This window comes from Vidua chalybeata, chromosome 5, assembly GCF_026979565.1.
Source record: "Vidua chalybeata isolate OUT-0048 chromosome 5, bVidCha1 merged haplotype, whole genome shotgun sequence".
Taxonomy (NCBI): domain Eukaryota; kingdom Metazoa; phylum Chordata; class Aves; order Passeriformes; family Viduidae; genus Vidua; species Vidua chalybeata.
Window position 1 is genome coordinate 45,893,154 of NC_071534.1, and position 19,767 is coordinate 45,912,920.

The window sequence follows — 19,767 nt, forward strand, 5'->3', positions numbered from 1 at the left end:
AGCATTCACCAGAAAGGACATCAGATTAAATCATAACAAAGTAGAATTTCAACCTGGATCTCAGCTCTTCTTTTTTCTGCTGGCTTTTGCAGAAAGCCTGTCTGATATATATGACATGGAAATATCCACTGGTGCCCTTACTTTTGGTTTGAGAATCCCATTGAAACTAGAATATAAAATCAATTGTATAAATGTAAATACAGGAGTATGCTGGCTCAAAAGTATATGAAAATGTAGTTTATGTACTTTAAATGGTATGGCCTCTTAGGTGCCTGGGACACACATGAAAACTCCATGTTGGTCCATATTTTATGTTTCACAGTGGCCAATAGCATATTTCCAGGGAAGGACAGAAAATCAGGTCAGCTGCGTAGTTATGCTTCCCCAGAATGCTCTCCCAAGTACCTCTACAGAGCAGAAGTCCCCAGGCATCATAGTGGGATCAAAAGGCTGAGATAAGACATCTGCAGTAGTAGTCTGTTGAATCTCAATTAATTTAAAATTCAAGTAAGATTTTCAATAATCTTTCAGTTATTTGAAACATATATTTTGTACTTGTCATGCTAAAAATACATTTTTAATATACAATCCAATTGAAAACACAATAGCACGAAATGTGCTTCAGGAGTATGTACTGAACAAAAAGTTCTCTGCCACATGGCCATCCTCTTTTCCCCTTATACAGGAAATGACATCTGTATATTTGGCATAGAAGGATTTCTACTAAGATCTTTAGTAAATGTGAAGTACTACACTTAGGGGTATCACCTTACCTCCTGGTGGCAAAATTAAGAGCAAGTTGCAGTCATTAACTTTTCAACACAAACCTTTATTTTTCTGCAAGCCTCAAGTTTATCTCATTTCCCAGAACAAACGAACAGATTATATTTTTACTATTTCAGTCAGTATGTGTTAGTATTTTAGTATAAACTGGGCCATGTTCATAAAAACATACAATTGATCCTCAAAACAGCAGAATGTTTTCTGTATGTTTATCTCACACATTGTCTGTTCACTCTATTAATAAACTTGCATGTTAAAATAAAATATTAAATGTTCTTAAATGCACATAACACAAAGAACAGCCTCAAAGGCTTGTCAAATGTACTTCAAATTGGCCAAATGCTCATATTACTTTACACAGTCCAATACCTTTCCTCTACATTGTTATGGAATGCACGGGTGGTCACTATGCCAAATCCTCCTGGGCCTGGAAAGGACACATAAATCCAAATGCTTGACACTTAACTTTTACAATTCTGTCTATCTATACCAGCAACCCCATCAAAGTTATTTATAATGTCAATCAAGCATTGATCTTAAGGTTTGTAAACAACGTCAATGTACATTTTAGCACTAAAGGCAAGGGGAGAAAGGGCATAAATGTCTATTGCACAACAGTCTTCAGAAACAAAGTCTGGATGAAGTTAAGTGTAAAGCCTATATTCTGAAGTAAATTAAGCAGTGAATGTATACTACTTTATATAAGAAAACACAGAAGCTTTTGTATTACATGCATTGGAATGAAATGTAAACTCAAAGTCAGATTTGTTTTACTCCACAAAAAAAAGTACATACCAAAAATCTGGGAAGCACACATTTGATGCCACAAGTGGCATTGATGCCACAAGGTTTCAGTTTTTACTATAATTTGGGACCTGAAGGCAGTCTACAGGCTTCAGATTCTTGCAGAGCTACAGGGCAAAGAAGCAATCTCTAGTGTAATTTTTTTTTTCCTTATCACTCTGAAGACACTTTTTTTCCCTAACATTCCTTGCAATTGAGGTTATTGAAGTCAGAATAAATAAGAAAGTCAGTGATCAGACTGAATTTGCCAAGATCACAAGCTATTTATTATAAGGTACATATTTCCTTCTAAATAACACTTAAAAGAAAAGGAAAAAGTTTTCTTTCTAGACAGAAGCTACAAAAAGTATTAAAAATTATGAACCTTGTGGATTTTCAATTTCATATATTTCTGTATAAATACCTCACAGACCTGCCTAAGAATGTCATTAAGAATGTGTATTAATCCAACCATTCCATTTCCCTTTCATTTTAGATAAATTGCATTCTTTATAGTTACAAACTTCACGTAAAAAAGTTAAATATTCATGCTCTGTACAATTTTTATCAGTATTTACATTTTCAAAGCCAACACAAATTAGTCTGCTTCTAAAGATAACTGAAAGAGAAAAGAAAATATTTTAAAGGAGGATAAAATATGTAGAAAAATCTCACTGATATATTTTACTTTATACTCTGTGGATCTTCATTGTTCTGTAGAACAATGCTCCAGTGGATGTATGACAAGCTAAAAGTCTAAAGACATATTACTATATTAACTTAATTTATGCTCTCTGAATACCACTGTAATACTCCAGACACCACAGTCATTTTCCTTTCTTACTTGTAATAATTAACAGCAGAGAGCAAAAGATGGCTAAATTAATTTATAACTTTATAGTTTCTTATACTAATTATTTCCTCTTCTTGTATTTTAGGTCATCTTGTCGTTCCTGCAAACACTAATCGATCATGAGATTTGAAGTTAATACTACTAAATAAATGAATTGTTTAATCTCCTATGACCATCTATACATACTTCATCTTCACAAAGCTCATCAATTTTATGTCAACAAGGACAAAGTGACCTTCATTTCCACAAAATGCTTCTTACTACTGGGCAAGTTGGTTACAAATTTATCACTTATCCTCAGGAAGGAAGTCCTTCATGATCGTCATTTGATAAATGCAAGATTGTGCTTTATTAATTGACCAGGTCATACTGAATTCCATGACTGTAATTGTGGAATACTAAAGAGTCTGTTACTTTCCTGGACATTTGGGCTAAGATGAAGGACCTGCAACTCAAAATTAATTTACTGCTTGGTCTAGTTACCACTGCTCTACTACAAGCCGTAGGAAGAAAAGCAGACTGCCCGGAGTCATGTATATGTGAAATCAGACCATGGTTCACCCCCAGGTCTGTCTACATGGAAGCTCCAACAGTGGACTGTAATGATTTAGGCCTTTTTCATTTTCCAGCTACATTGCCTGCTGACACACAAGTTCTACTTCTACAAACTAATAATATTGTAAAAATTGAACACTCAGTAGACTTCCCAGTGAATTTAACTGGTCTAGATTTATCTCAGAACAATTTATCCTCAGTGACCAGTATTAATCTTAGAAAGATACCACAGTTACTGTCAGTGTACCTTGAAGAAAACAAACTTACTGAGCTCCCTGAAGAATGTCTCTCTGGACTCAACAATTTACAAGAGCTTTATATTAATCATAATCTGCTTTCTGTGATTGCACCAGGAGCTTTCATAGGCCTCAATAATCTTCTCAGACTTCATCTCAATTCAAATGGTCTGCAAGTGATCAACAGAAAGTGGTTTGAAGCTACTCCTAATCTTGAAATTCTCATGATTGGAGAAAATCCAATAATCAGAATTGAAGACATGAACTTCAAGCCTCTTAGCAATTTGCGCAGCCTAGTTCTAGCAGGTATAAATCTCACTGAAATACCAGATAATGCTTTGGCTGGCCTTGACAACTTAGAAAGCATTTCCTTTTATGACAACAGATTTGTTAGAGTGCCCCACATCGCTCTTCAAAAGGCTACAAATCTTAAATTTCTGGATCTAAATAAGAATCCCATTAACAGAATACGACGAGGAGATTTTAGCAATATGCTGCACCTAAAAGAGTTAGGAATTAATAACATGCCTGAACTGATTTCTATAGATAGTCTTGCTGTTGATAATTTGCCAGATTTAAGAAAAATAGAAGCAACCAATAACCCCAGATTATCATACATTCACCCCAATGCATTCTACAGACTTCCCAAGCTGGAATCGCTCATGCTCAACAGCAATGCGCTGAGTGCGCTGTACCGCAGTACAGTGGAATCCCTGCCTAACCTCAAAGAAGTCAGCATACACAGCAATCCCATTAGGTGTGACTGTGTCATCCGCTGGATTAACATGAATAAAACAAACATTCGGTTCATGGAGCCAGACTCCCTGTTTTGTGTAGACCCTCCTGAATTCCAAGGTCAGAATGTGAGACAAGTACACTTTCGGGAAATGATGGAAATCTGTCTTCCTCTGATAGCTCCTGAAAGCTTTCCATCTACATTGGATTTAAAAGCTGGCAGCCATATTTCTTTGCACTGCAGAGCAACAGCAGAACCAGAACCTGAAATCTACTGGATAACACCATCAGGACACAAACTTTTGCCTAATACTATCTCTGATAAGTACTACATTCATTCTGAAGGAACGTTAGACATAAGTGATGTAACACAAAGAGAAAGTGGCTTATACACATGTATAGCAACAAATTTAGTTGGGGCAGACCTAAAGTCTGTCATGATTAAAGTGGACGGCTCTTTCCCTCAGGAACACAATGGATCTTTAAATATTAAAATAAAGGACATAAAATCCAATTCTGTTTTGGTTTCATGGAAAGCAAGTTCTAAGATTCTGAAGTCCAGTGTTAGATGGACAGCCTTTCTGAAAGCTGAAGACTCCCGGGCTGCACAGACTGCTCGAATACCATCTGATATAAAGGTATATAATCTTACACATCTAAATCCATCAACTGAATACAAAATTTGTATAGACATTCCCACTATCTATTCTCAGAATAGGAAACAATGTGTCAATGTAACAACAAAAGGACTGGACTTGGAAGTGAAAGGCTATGAAAAAAGCAACATAATAGGATTCCTTGCCGGCCTTGGTGTTCTTTTGGGAATCATATCTGTGATATATCTCTACAGCTGCATCTCTCAAGATATGAACTATGGCATTGGACACAGCTATCTAAGGAATTACCTGAAGAAACAATCCTTTTCCCTCAATGAGCTTTATCCTCCTCTAATCACTCTTTGGGACATGGGCAAAGAAAAAAGCACAGCAATGGAAGTAAAAGCAACTGTAATAGGAGTACCAACAAATATGTCATAAATATGTCAGTATATCACTTATTTTCTGAAATAAAAAGCACATGACTGAACTTGTGCTGAATAAAAAGGCAACAAGAAAAAATATTTCTCTTAGGAACTAGATGCCTGGACTTTGTTGCTGCCAACAAATGGAATATATATGACTCAGTATGAGAGAAGAATTTAAATTAACTGGCTTCTAAGGGTATTCTACCAACCAAATAAAATTAACTTCATATTCTAGAACTTTCATGGGACTTTTAAGTCTGGAATACAGTGGAAGTAGCCAAGAACATTTTATGTATTTTTTTTTAATTATTATATAAAAGTAGTGGAACTGAGCAATACATCCTCCTGTGCTGTATTACACAAAATAGCCACGAGTTTTTGCAGTGAACAGATATACTAGGATTGACCTATGGTGTAATGAAATGGACAAATTCTGTAGAGTAGACACAGTGAGTATGTGAATTTTTTTTAATGAGAAAATACATTTTTGATTAAAATCAAAATAATTTTTGTCTTGTTTGTTTCTAAAGAAAACACCCCACCTTTCTGGGACTTCTTGTCTGAAAATAAACAAACACAATCCAAAGTCTGATAAAATATCTCTTTACATAGTCTCCTATGAAAATGCTAATCTGAGCACAAAGGATATTTCCGCTGATTTTAGGTTGTATAATGTTTCTAAAAGAAACATAAGTTTAGTGATAGTTTTTTATCAAATTTTATTTACTCTAAGAACATTATAAAGGCAAAAGGGATGTTGGAGAAGAGGCCACTTAAACCCACTTAAAGTAGATTTCAGCATGGATGTTGGTTAATGAATAGTTCTTTGATCCTTTTATTTTATACACTTTTATGTACCTGTGTGATATACTTCTGTTCTCTAGCAACATGTGAACCTGCAGATTTTTATTTCATTATATCTGTATTATATTGTTTCATTGCTAGACAAAAGTAGTCTCTTCTAGAATACATGGCAACGCTTTCCATGGTAGCACTGTGAGCTACCATCCATATAAACATAACATCTTTAATCTCTACACAGAAACATCTCCATGGTATTAGCCATTTTCCATAACCAAAGACATTTTTATGTCAAAATTCCCAGAAATAATAGGTGAGTAGTGGAATTCTTGTGTTGCTGTATATAGAAATGGACAGCTATTCCTTCTACAGATATCCTACATAAGCCTGAAGTCCTTAGGGAGTAATAAATCTGCCTTGTAGCTTCAATAGCATAGTGCATATTAACTTTTTGCATTTTTGCACAAACATAAAAAAAAAGAAAGTTTTTTCAGCAAAGTAGAATCTCTTAAAAATCATAGAAATAATTTAGTTGTGCTGAAGTATGCTTTTTCATAATCTCATTTATACAAAGGTTGTTTTTTTCTACACAAGGCATAGGGCTAAAATTTTTATGTATTTCATTAATTGATATGTTTACTCTCTTTAATGGAGGAAGAAACTGATAAGGAACTATATTTAATTTCCTCAGAAACAGAAAAGTATTGTTACACACTTGTGTTTCCATTTATTTAGTAGTTTTCTCTCAGGAATGCATTAAAATGCTTTAATGCATTAATGCATTAAAAGCAGTACTTACTGGTTATACAAACCAGAAGAGTAGAAATAAATTATCTTTTCTTTAACATTTGACAGCAAACCTCATTCTGAAATGTACCATTAATGAAAGAGAGAAGGCAAACATAAGTATTTTAAATATCTGGCTAGATACAATACTGAAAAAAAATTCATTAATTTATATTACTTTTTTCTATCAGCTACTAGACTGAAAGATGATGTTTTATTCATAAAAAGATTAAGCATTTACTTTTTGGTAAAAAATTTGCTGCCATTTAAATAAATAAGCTGCAATATTCAATCAGCTAACACAGTCAAATGCTATCTTATATAGGAACATTTCAGTTTCTAGTTTAGCTAAAATGCTGTGAAATCGTAACTTTTAAAAGTATTCATAAAATCTAGATAAGAGATCGGAGAAAAATATGTTGATTTATATCCTAAAAGGAAATTTCCATTTCCAAAGGTCTCCAATAACACTTTTTCTGTTTGTGTAGCCTGAAGTAATGACCTCAAGATAACTTAAAATAGAAATTGGGATTCTTCCCATAATGTTGTGCTGGCCAGTAAGACACAATGATCAACAATAGTCTTATAAAAGATCCTTTTTTTTATCTGAAGCCAGAAGAGACATTTCTGGAAAAGGTTGCTATATAGTACAGAAAATAAGTTCACCGGCCAGACAATTCTAGAAGAGCTGCAAGAATAAAATTGAAAAGCAACACTGTCAGACATAAGGAAGTAAATAATTCTTATAATTCAACTAAATAGAGTGGATGTGTGGCATTGACAAAAAAAGAAATTTTACATGGAAGAAAGTATACAGTAAGTACGAAAAGTTCATTATTAAAACTTCAGAAGACATTTTGAAGGCAATGGCTAAATGGGATAGAGGAGACAGCCATTGAACACAACCTAAAAGAATCATAAAGAGGCTGAAAGTTCATCTCACGCTAAAGATTAAAAAACATACTTGAAAAAATAATAACGTGCACCTTCTGTAGAAGTCAGAAACCAAATGACTCGAAATATATCCAGAGTAAAAAATCCAGTAAAAAAAATCCTGGTATTGCCTGCTAGGTAGGAAAAAAAAAAAAAACAACATACCTTTCTGGAATACAGGTTGACCTTCCAAACCTGGTGTTTTGGTAGGTCAGTTAACTGATGTACCAAATGTGTAATTGAATAGCTTTTCCTTTAATACCATTGGAAATAATTGGAACCAATTTTCTCAGGGAAAAAAATCTATGTATACTCAGGGAAAATGCTAAATAACAACAACAACAAAAAAGAGAAAGATTATCAAAACAAGGGAAAGATAATCTAAACATTTAGTAAACATAAAATCAAGACAGAGAACAAAAATTAAGCTAAATGACAAAGTTTGTGAAAATTAAAGGAAAAAACCACCAAACTTCATTTCCACATATGACAGCTATATAAGTTAGATATTTAACAAGAGAATTGCAATTACTCATTTATATGGATAAATTCAATATATTACTAAAACTTGGCAAGCTTTGCATGATTGGAATGTTAAAATACACAATCATAACATGTCTAGTCAGAACTGTGCTTTGAAACTGAGACTTGAGCTATTCACTTCACTTTCAATAAAAATTCTAAAGGAGTTGCATCCTTTTCAATGTTTTCATTATAGGGCAGTGTGAAAACGAAGTACCAGACTATATTCTGTCCATGATTAGCTGCACTTCAGTATTCTGAGACAAAATGTACAAGCAACCTTTGTAAACAGCATAAGCATACAGTAAAACTAGTAATGAATAATGAAAACAGACCCTGTGGTATGCAACTGACTATGGTTACGTTATTTTTCTGGCTACATTAAGTAGTGTTTCATTTCTACAGCTGGCGTGATCAAAAAGAGATAGAAGGGTAAGCCAACTGGACATCATGCTTAAAAGACTTGTTCTTTTGAACAATCAAGAAAAACTTTAAATAAATGTGTTGTACATCTGCCTACTCAACTACAGTATTCTCAGAGAGATATAAAGCTGCAGATATACTGAAGTACCTTCAAAGAAACTGAATCTTTTAAGTAATTCCTTCCTTCTTTCAGAAAAAGATGAAAACTACAAATTAAATTCCTCTTTCAGCTAAAAAATGCTTTTTACAAATGTCTCTCACTTATCTTTCTGTCCCTCAGCTTCAATTATTTTTAGACCCTTTTTCCCAAAGCCCTTTTCTTTGCCTTGATGCAAATTCTCTGTTCCCTTCCATGCTTTCTGTGGGTTCTTTGTTTATTTCCTGCTACTATTGTTGTCAGACTGTCACATCATTTCCAACATTTCCCAATAAGGACAGATGCTGTCTGACCTACTAAAAAAATTATCAATGAAACATAATATTTGGAGGCAAAATATTTGAATAGAGAAATATAATTATTAAAGACAGACCTGGCATTCTTAGAGAAAAACCTAGTTGTAAATCTGATCAGGTAGAGATGAAGAGTCTCTCAAGGAAACAAAGCAGAAATAATGTAACACCATTCCAAAAAAAATAATAATATGGGAGTTAGATAAAGGTGGATGGGCATGCAATTTGGGCAGATGGCCTATTCCTGATCCTAAAATAGTTGATGTTCTTTTTAACATTACAGTTTAGATAAGCAGAAAACAACCCCATCTGCCTCACCCTTACGTAGTTATTGTTTGTTATCCATGTTAATGACAATCTCACACTGCGCTCCAAATAGCCATGATGGTTTTGTGAATCACAAAAGTAGATCAAATTCAGTGCTGGTGTCTTCATCTATACACATTTCTTACAGACCAGACCTAGATTATATAAAGAAAGCCTTTCAGCATTCATATACTACACTTTACAGGTCAAAGAGTTTCCAGTTTTGTCATTTGGCATGTGAGCACAAGTCAGATTCCATGAGATGGCTGTTGGGAATAACTTTTGAGGGCAGAATCTTGTCATACATTCTTATTTTATGTATGAAATTTTATTCTGTGCTGTTAACATTTATAACTTCTTTTTGTTTTTGTCTCCAGTGTGAATGTCAGTTAAACTTAAAAACATACAGTTGAATCCTTTATAACACAAGAGAAAGTCAGTTACTTACTGTCTGAAGTCTACTAAAACCAGCTAAAACATGCTTTTGACATAATGGTGGAATGATTTCATAGGAAACAGAAACAGATTATAAAAATAATCTATTCCTAAATATCCAACATTTAAATGGAATATAAAGGGCTACAAATAGAATCAGAATTACCACTTTTAATTAAATGCAAAGTGCCCAATAACCATGCCAAATAAAATACCTCAACCATTTAGAGTTAGTCTTATTATAGTAAAGCAACAAACGTCATTAAATTAGAAATAATCAGCTGTGTTTTTCTTTATGTACCAGGTAATAAAAGGATTAAGTTAAATTGTTACTATTAATTATAGTCTCTTAGATTAATCTTACCTTAGCAATTAATATGAAATGGGAAGTTAAATTGTTACATAATTTATTTCATAAGTGCTCTGAAGGTATTCATGATAAATGCATGCCCATTTTTAACAAACTAAGGCTGTACTGAAAATTCATGTGTTATACAACATATTCCAAAATATGAAATGATGCTTTCTCCTGAAATACCTGCTTGCACAATTTAAACTATCAATACCTAAAATATATTGCACATGCACACCACTATCCCAATTCCATTTATTCTACAAGAATGTAAAAGGATTTCTTTACTCAAGCTAGGATGAAATGTATCCCCAGGACCTCCAGACTTTTCATTTAACAAGTTCACAATAGTACAGACAAATGTCACAACACTTACGAATGTAACATGTCCAATTCAGCCTTTCAGGCTGTTGAAGTCCAACAAAAAATTACTTCCTTTTTTACCTTCCAAGAAATTCAACCTCTCCTGTACCCTTCATATTTCATTCTTTCACTCAGCAATCATCTACTGTTTGCTTACACAAAATTACATCAGCAGCAGTCCTCCTTTTTAAGTATTTTCTACTTCATTAATACTTCATCTTTTTCCCAGCCTCCTATAAACTAGACTACTTCCAGAGTGTCCTACTTCCTATGCTACTTCTAGAGTATTCTTCTCTATGATATTTGTTGTCATGTTATAATTGTCAATGACATGGGAGAAAAAACCACAATAGAACAACAATTAAAAAAGCTGAATTGCTCTATGGATTTGAAGGCAAATTTCAAGTGTAGCCAGAGGAAAATTGCAACCCTTAAAACTCTACAGTCTATTTTCCAACCTACTTCAGCAGTCAACTCTGCTTTAATAGTATTATGCTAACTAAAGCTCTCTTTCTTCCCCTTGGTCTTAGGAAAGCTGACTAAAATGGAGGATGTCCACTACAGGTAGAGTAATTTGAAGTTATTTGTAGCTTTTGCCATATCTGGATTATTAAAAAAAAGAAAACAGAAAGAGAATAATCTCATTATTCATCCAGCCTTTCAAAAGCATACAACAATTTATAAGTATATACGAATAAACACATCACACCAAAGCACATACACCAAGGATTAAACATCTCTGCAATTAATTAAAGGTTTAGAAGAAAATAAATAGAAATATATTGTCAAAGGGTTGTAAATCTTTTCTCTACCACGCTGAGAGGTAGACAACTACCCACCAGTACTTCCTCATATAGTGAAAGCATTTGGGTGTGTAATTTCCACTGAATTTAACAGACACTAGTCTCCAACCTGTTAGGGTAGTTTGGACATTACAAAGTATGCCCCTGGATGACCAAAAGCCTGGCCATATGAACCCATCCATCTGACTGAGAGCCATCAAGAATTTTCATCTGCACAGCTCTACTAAAGCCAGTATAAATGCAATATACATCATGCATTTATTTGAAAACATTACATATATTTTTAATTAAGACAAAATGGGAAAAGAACAATATTATTTATTTAAAATGCTTAGAATAGAATATTTTGTGGAGACCATCTGTTTTTGGACTAAATAATTCAATATCCATCAAAGAAATTCTGGAGAGTGAAGAAAACTAAACGCCAGCAAAGAAATTCTCTATATGTTCAGATATTTTCTAGCTACAAACAAAATAATATACCATACAATACATTCTAAATGACTGTATTTTAAGATATCACAAACAATATAGGTTTACCTCAGATTCTTACTCCTAGTGACCTGAAAGGTTTTCAAGAGTCTGTTCCTGCTATTCATCTTTAACTATAAATTTTCATCCTGCAAAATTTATTCAGCTTCAATTTGTCTTCTTCTTCCTTTTGTCTCCTTCATTTGAATTTTTTTTTTTTGCTTCAATTATCTTACACATTAAAATTCTCTGTTCTTGTATATCATGCAACATTGTAATCCCACAATCAGCATTTCTTTTTTATCATTCTAGCAAAGAACTTTACTTTTCTCTTTCCAAAATTTATATTCCACCACCCTGGTTGTGCATAAATAATCTAAATGTTTCTGTCTAGAACACTTACATTTAAATGACAAACTTTATGTATAATGTGATGACTTTATGGTTAGTAGGGTTTTGCCTTAAACAAACACATGAAAACTTTCTCAAAAAAAATTTGACAAAATATAAGAAAGGAAAAAAAACTTAAAACAAAAAATGGTAAATTAAAAACCTTCATATGCTGCTAACAAAGTGCCGGCCATGTAATTATTACAAGTAAATGTGAGGAAAAATGAGAAACTTTAGATACTCAAAGGGAGATAAGTGAATGGTTAAAATCAATTGTAACATAAGATGGAACAAATACCTTAGAATAAACAGAAAAGGGCTGTAAAAATGTGGCCAAAGGGGCAAAAACTGCTAAAAGAACATGTTTTCAACATGACCAAATCAATCAATAAGAGAAAAAAATAAGTTGAATGAACAAAGAGGCGCTACAAGTAGGTTTAAAGACAGCGAAGGAGAAAAATAGGATGGACAAAAGGTATAAGAAAGAAAAGGAACAAGTGAAGGCACAGTGTCTAACATCCCATCCTGGAAACACAATAATTAAATGTAGCAATAGACTAGTCAGTAGTCAAACAAATTTTAAACAAGAAGAATTATCAGACAGTATTATCAGAAGAAAAATTAATAATAAAGACATAAAGAAAGACTCAAGGAAAACAAGTGAGCTTGAAGATACCATGAAAAATATATATATAAAAGTTTCAAATTAAGACTTGACAAAATGGGGAAGAAAAAGAAGACAGCAGCCCTAAGTCCTTTTGATTTGGCCAAAAATATTAGATTTACCTTTTTTAAAATTCCTTTCTTATTGTTGTTGCTGTTGTTTTATTTTCAAAAATATTTTAGATTATTCTGAAATAATGTTAAGGAGACAAACTATAATTTCCATACTTTATGATCATACGTCAAGGGAAAATTTACAATACTAATTGTAAAACAAGAGCAAAAATATTTATTAGAAAGTGAAAAAAGTGCTTAAGCAATGACAAAGAGCATGTTGGGGAATTCTGACTAATATGCAGAAGGCAGTGACAGGTAGTCTCATTTGGGAGGTTTCATTCAGAAGACAACTGAAAGCTGATAACCCTGTGTTATTAAGCAAAATACTTTCATAAGGAAATCTCAGAGGGAAGGAGTGTCTAATTAAAGAGAGAGCTCAAGGTCCAGGAGCTGCTTAACAGTATCAATTATAATGTCACTAATAACCAATTAAGGTTTATGATTTTTCTAAATATTACTGGAGCCAAAGCAATATCAAATATTGTTTTTAAGAAGCCTCGAAGTTCTTTAAAAATAATTAATTCTGAAGGATTAACTACAAATTCCATTTAAAGGCAATAATGAAAGACACTGGAAGGCATTTGAGTTTATTTTAAACAATGTTGAAAGCAAGTGTATTCCACCAAAAAAAAAGCCAATCAAGAATAAAAGCTTGAAGAAAAAGAAAAGGAAAGACCAAGAGCAGAGGGGAGAACAAAGAAAACAAAATCAATTAAATTAAGAGGAGAAAAGAGGGATGACTAGAATAAAAGCTTGAAGAAAAAGGGAAGACCAAGAGCAGAGGGGAAAACAAAGAAAACAAAATCAATTAAATTAAGAGGAGAAAAGAGGGAAGACAAGAATGATCCTGTTTAAAATTAGTTATAAAAGTCAAGTTAATATATTTAAGTTACATACTAAAATAATGACTGATGCAAAAGAGTCAGTCAGAATACACTAACAAAAACCTAGATTTTTAAAAAGAATTTTTAAGACCCCTTTTAAAACTCTTGGCAAACTAACTGAAATTGTGGAAGTAAGAAAGACTGAATAAGCCAACTAGGTGTCTATATCTAAAACAGAGCTGAATCTCTGACAATATATTTACAAGTAAAGGTGCCTCTCCTGCAATTTGGAGAGATCTGAATTATGAAGCCCATACAGTGCTGTGAAGCCCTTCAAGGGTTTTCTAGCTCAGCTCCAAGTGCATTAGGAATTATTAGTTTGACAGAAAGGCACACTAATATCACTCCCACATAGATTGTATAGGTGCTAAAATACACAATACTAGCCATGATAGTCTGGATAACATCACTCCATGCTTAAGAGGTAGAGGTCAATGATTTGTACTGGTTTGAGACCAGTTGCAAGTGGCATTCCTCAGGGTTTTACTCTGGGATTTAACTTGCTTATTGATGACCTGAAGGAGGAGACAAAATCCTTACCAATCTGACAATACTAAATTGGAGAATGCAGTCAATACATTTAACCACCATTGGTGGCAGCCTAGGGATGCTGTTTAGAGGAATCTAAAAATGCTGGAGAATTAGGCCAACAGGCTGACGTGAAATTCAGCAAGAACACATGTAAAGTCCTGCACCTAGAGTGGACAAACACCTGAATTAGTACCAACCTGTCACTGCTCCACTCGATAGCAGCTCTGCTGAAAATGACCTGGGGCTCCTAAGCACAGCTGGCTAACAGGATACTGGGTTGTATTAGTATGAAACTAATAGAAGACTGAGGAAAAGAATGCCCCTTCATTCAGCACTTCTTAGACTACCTCTGTAATACTGTGTCTAATTTTGGATCCCTAATTGCTCAGCCTCATATGAGACATTGATCAACTGAGGCAAGCTTAGCAGGAGGTTCCCAAAATGTCAAGAGCCAGAGCTCTACTCCCAAGAAATTCTGAGGAAGTTGGGCTTGTTCAGCCTGGAAAAAAAGAAGGTTTGATACGAATAAGTAGCAACCTTTCTGTAACTAAGAGGTGGCTACTGAGAAGGCTGAATCAGGCTCATTACTGAGGTGCACAGCTGGAAAATGAGTGACAACCACCTAAAGCAGAAGTTAGGGGGGATGGGATTTAAGTAGATATAGGAAAAATAATTAATTATGAGGAAAAAAATCTTGGGAATAGGTTGCAGAGATATGGTAGACAATTATAAGCAAAATTATCTGATTCACAATTGACCCTGTTTTGAGCATGAGGTTGAATAGATGACTTATCTTCCAACCTGGATCATTCTGCAGAGGAACTTTATCCCCAGAAAAAGTTACATGCAATGTAACCTGTTCAGAGAAGCAAAAAAAAAAATTAGCTGAAATGACTCCAAAGTTTGCACAGGAATATCCTCTCACTTTTTTTTTTTTTTAATTTTTCTAAGAGTTCTTGAAGAGATGCTACAATTTCAGTAGGTTTTTAGGCCTCTTAAATGTCCAGATTTTAAAATGTATTCCTAATGCAGACAGCTATTTCCATACTCTTTCAACATGTGGCAATACTTTATTTCAAATATATTTACTCTACTTTTTTGAACAAAATCCTTAGGAATTTCTTACATGCCTTTTCTCATGCTCTACCATTTTCATTATGATACTCTTTGACATATCTAAATGGCATGATTTTGCATAAATGGAGAGCAGCAGACAGTGAAACTGAATATATAAGTTTTTCCTTCTTTTTTTACCAACACAGACATGAGTAACCAGTTATAACTAGCATTCATTTTTCTGAAATGTAAAAAAATTTTGAATAAATCCATGAAAATAAGAAAAATATTCAAATTCACAAAGCCAGAAAAAATTCAGAGTTGGACAGGACCCACAAGGATCACCAAGTCCAACTCGAATGTTGGATGCAGGAATTGAACTCATAACCTTACCATTCCTAGTACCATGCTCTAATCAATCAAGCTAATCTCTCTTCCAAAAACGCATGAAACTTACGAACCAGAAAATCTTTCCTCGTGTACCGTCAATTATTATGAAATTTCATTTCTTTGGGGTATGGTTTTGTTCCATACCATCATAGAATCCTTTGTGTCTTTGCAACTACATCAGCCATTTCCCTCAGGATTCTGGGACGCATCTCATAAGGTGGTATGGACTTAACGCACATTCAGGTTCTTCAGGTGGACATGGACCTGATTGTTACCTACAGAGAGGGACTTTGCTTCCCCAGTCCCCATCCCACTGTCCATCCACTCCAGAAGCATGGGAAGAGAGGCTGTTATTGAAGACTGAGGCAAAAAAAGTTGTTGAGTATCTCAGCCTTCTCTTGCTCTGTTGTTACCAGTTTATCAGCATTGTTTATCAGGGGCTTTACATGTTCTTTGACTTTCCTTTTCTGGTTAACATACCTGTAGGAACCCTTCCTGTTATTCTTTGTGTACCTTGCTTTGTTCCAGCTTCTCCTTGGCCTTCCTCACCCCACCCTTGCACGAGTGACCTTCACCTCTGTGCTCTTCTCAGGTTGCCTGTCCTTGTTTCCGCTGCCTGTGGATTTGCTTCTTTGCCTTTAGTTTGACCAGCAGGTCCCTACTCAGCCATGCCAGGCTTTTGCCTTCCTTGCCCAGTTTCATGCTCCTGGGCATTTCTACCTCTTGTGCTCTATGGAAGACTCTTAAAGACCTGCCAGCTCTGATCTGCTTCCCTGTCCCAGAGGTCAGTTTGCCAGGGGATCTTATTGACTATCTTCTTGAAGAGCTGGAAGTTTGCTTTCCTAAAGTTCAGGGGCCTAACTGTACTGTGTACCTGATCCATATCCCTCAGGACTGCAAATTCCATCACTGCATGATCACTGCCACTCAGGCTGCCTCCAACCTTCATGTCCCACTTAGCTTGTGACTGTTGGTAACCATCAAATCCAGGAACACATTCCCTCTGCTAGGGCTGTCTCTTACCTGGCTCAAAAAGTTATGCGGAACATGTTGCCTGGACGAGTTCTGTATTCTCCATCTTTGGAAGAAAATGAGGTGAAATTGGATAGTGCTTTGGGCAACCTAATCTAGTCAAACCCTGCACACAGGGATTGAACGAGGAGACCCTTAAATATCACTTCTGACTTCAAGCATTTTATGAATCTAACGAAAACATAAGGGATAAAGGGGCCACTCACATCTAAGACAGTGGCTGGTCAGTACATTTGCCTGGCAAAATGTTGTATCTGACCACCACAATCTGTCTTACTAAACACTAGTCTCAACTATTTGCTGTGTAAGTATGCTGTCTAACCTCTGTGTGTGTGTGTGTGCAAAATCTACTACAGAACACCAGGCTGAACTGAAGCCTCTGTTGGATGAGACATCCCAGAAGGACTACAGATCTGGGGGACCCATAGCTCTTATTTCCAGGAACTGTAAGACACTGAGACACGATTCTGGGTAGAATAATTTGTATAAAACCCATATGTTGTGAATGAGTCTGAAATGTGAGCAGTAACAAACTCTAGCCCTCATCAGCTGGCTATCCATGCGTTCATGTTTCTGTGTTTATGCTGGTGCTGATACAGAAACTGTTTTTTCTCTGTGTTATCTGTGTGTGTACTGCATGGTGTGTACTTCTGCCTGTGCAGGATGTATGCTTAGCTTCAACCACTGTCTGGACCCTGGGAGACAGAACCACAGCAACTTCTCATTTATGGTATCAGGACAGAAGCCTCCCTGAGACCTACAGTGCACCAAAGTTGGTACAAGCAGACTAAAGAAAAAGAAATCCTGCCAACAACATGAAGTTCATAGGATCCAGCATCTCTAATACAATTTCTAAGGTTATCCTATCAATAAAAGCATTATAAGTAGCAATATCTGAAGTGATGACTAATCCAGCAATCACAAAATATGTAAATAAGTGCTTTTCTAGTTTTCTAGTTTTCTAGTTAAAAGTATTTCATTAGAGAATTTTCCCAAACTTATTCACATTTTTTCCGCTGTACAGCACAAAATAAACTCTCACCACCACAGGCAATAAGAATTGATCAGGGGCAGGTTTATTGGATCTGATGTATGCTGACAAACATTTTGACTACTTTTCTCTAAGACTTCAAACGCACTACACCACTGAAATAATTTGTTTTTTGACCACAGGCAAAAGAACTGCCTATTACTAAAGTGAACAACCTGTGCTTCTATCTCTGAGATCCTAATAATCATTCAAATTCACAGCACCACCCAGGGTCAAAATGTCCTAAGGAACCAATTCAGGAGAGCCAAAACTTAATTAGCTTTTTTAAATAGCAGCTATTTTCATTTTACCTTCTGATATTAATATGCTCTTTCATTTGAAACTAATTAAACACATTGACTTCAGTTTGGTATCCTCCTCTCACAAAAAGACAGTTTAGTAAATGTGTTTGACTACTTCTGTAGCCTACCTATACAGCTGATGCCCATGATCTTGACATCCTCTCCTAAAGCACTTGCCAAATTTTAAACAGTTACAGACAGTCTAAGCTCTACCTTTATCCCTACTCCTGGTATTTTCTTAGCTTCCCTCAGAAAGTGAATGAAAAATATGAGAGGCAATGACTTAATTAAATTCAAGCACCTGTTTCTTAAAATCTTGAGTCATACAGGTCTCCATTATTTCTTGTTCCTCAAACTAACAAATGAATCATGCAACAGCAGCAATAATTCCTTCCTTTTGTCAAATTGCTAATGATGGAAGAACTTGTAATATTTAACTCCACGTTTATTCAAAACCTTTGACTTGTGTAGTCTCCTCCACAGAATCTACTTTTTAATTTCACAATAAAGTATCAGATAGGTAAGTAGCAAGGAAATCTCCATTCTCTTGCAGATTCAGGTTCTTCCTGGTCTATACTAGTCAGATCAGTAAGTTCAAATGATTTAATATAATTTCATAGCTCTGAGCAGCCTAATCTAGTTGAAGATGTCCCTGCTCATTGCAGAGGGGTTAAACTAAATGTCCATTAAATTTCCCTTCGAACGGAAATTCTTCTAAAGTTCTTTTTTTTTTTTTTTAACTCTATGAAAGCGTGAGATATTATAGTCAAAATAATAACTATAAAGAGTACTTATTAAATGTTTCACATTACTCTAGGAAATAGCAAACTTTTAAAGATTTGTTATAGTTCTTAACAAATTATTTAAACACAGGAAGTAAAAATATTTGGTAATTTTTTAAAATTATTTTTCTATGTATTTCAGTCTTACACTGATTTCACATTTCAACTGATTTGTAGATACTGTTAAAAGAACCTCTTCCCTAGTTAAGATTGTCCAGTGTCACTTTCAAAATATTTTCCTAATAAAACAGCCACTTTAATGTGAACGTTATCTACAAATCTTAATTGCGTATAGTGCAATGAATGCCCAAGTTTCCAACCCAGTTTCTGTAAAATCAATTGTCACTGAATGACTGCTCATATCCACTCAGAATGAATTACTGCTTTATAATGTAGATAGATATTTTTCCCTTGTGTGCAACACAATGTAGTGTATCTAAGTTACAAACAGGGGAGAGAGATCCATATTTTCTACTGCTTATTCAAAATTTGTGTACTAGATGTCATTTTTTTAATTGCCTCAAGATGTTACACTGAACAGTCCTCTCAATTTTTATGAGCTACTAGCTAGCTCATACTTGTTTTCTTCCTTTTATTTAAAGCCAAAAGATTGATTCTTGATAATTTCATAGGAGAACAAGCCATCCACAATCTCTTCCCTACTTATTACATGTGAAAAATAACAGATGCAAATTTCCTGTAGCATACATTATTGTTACTTACAGTAACAAGTAACTGTAACCAGTAACTACTACAAATAGAAGTTACAACTTTGATTCCCTCATTTAAAACAACAAAATCAACAAAGATCAGCATTTAAATTATACTTATATGGTTAATATATAAGCATAATGTAAGGACATATTCACACTTTTTAAATCTAGCAATCACTGACTTTAAGACTAGATACTAGAATAAAGTTTAGCACATACTTAGGCATGTAAGTGCCTATAAACTCAGAACTGGAGTGCCGTGG

At 34.6% G+C, this 19,767-nt stretch overlaps 2 protein-coding genes across 11 annotated transcripts in view; one reads left to right on the forward strand and one right to left on the reverse strand.

Moving 5' to 3' along the window:
* Positions 1-5,533, forward strand: part of LRRN3 (leucine rich repeat neuronal 3) — a 31,615-nt gene extending 26,082 nt beyond the window's left edge. The window contains exon 2 of the mRNA XM_053942037.1: positions 2,505-5,533. Coding sequence (XP_053798012.1) covers positions 2,856-4,982 — 2,127 coding nt within the window. The 5' untranslated portion in view covers positions 2,505-2,855 and the 3' untranslated portion in view covers positions 4,983-5,533. The remainder of the gene's footprint in view (positions 1-2,504) is intronic.
* IMMP2L (inner mitochondrial membrane peptidase subunit 2) overlaps positions 1-19,767 on the reverse strand; it is a 419,562-nt gene that overhangs the window by 243,081 nt on the left and 156,714 nt on the right. The window contains exon 9 of one of the 10 annotated variants that reach the window (XR_008430807.1): positions 3,306-3,380. The exons of the other annotated variants lie outside the window; for them this stretch is intronic. The gene's annotated coding sequence lies outside the window, so the exon portion shown is untranslated. Of the gene's footprint in view, positions 1-3,305; positions 3,381-19,767 lie in introns of those variants that run through there. 10 annotated transcript variants of the gene reach the window in all.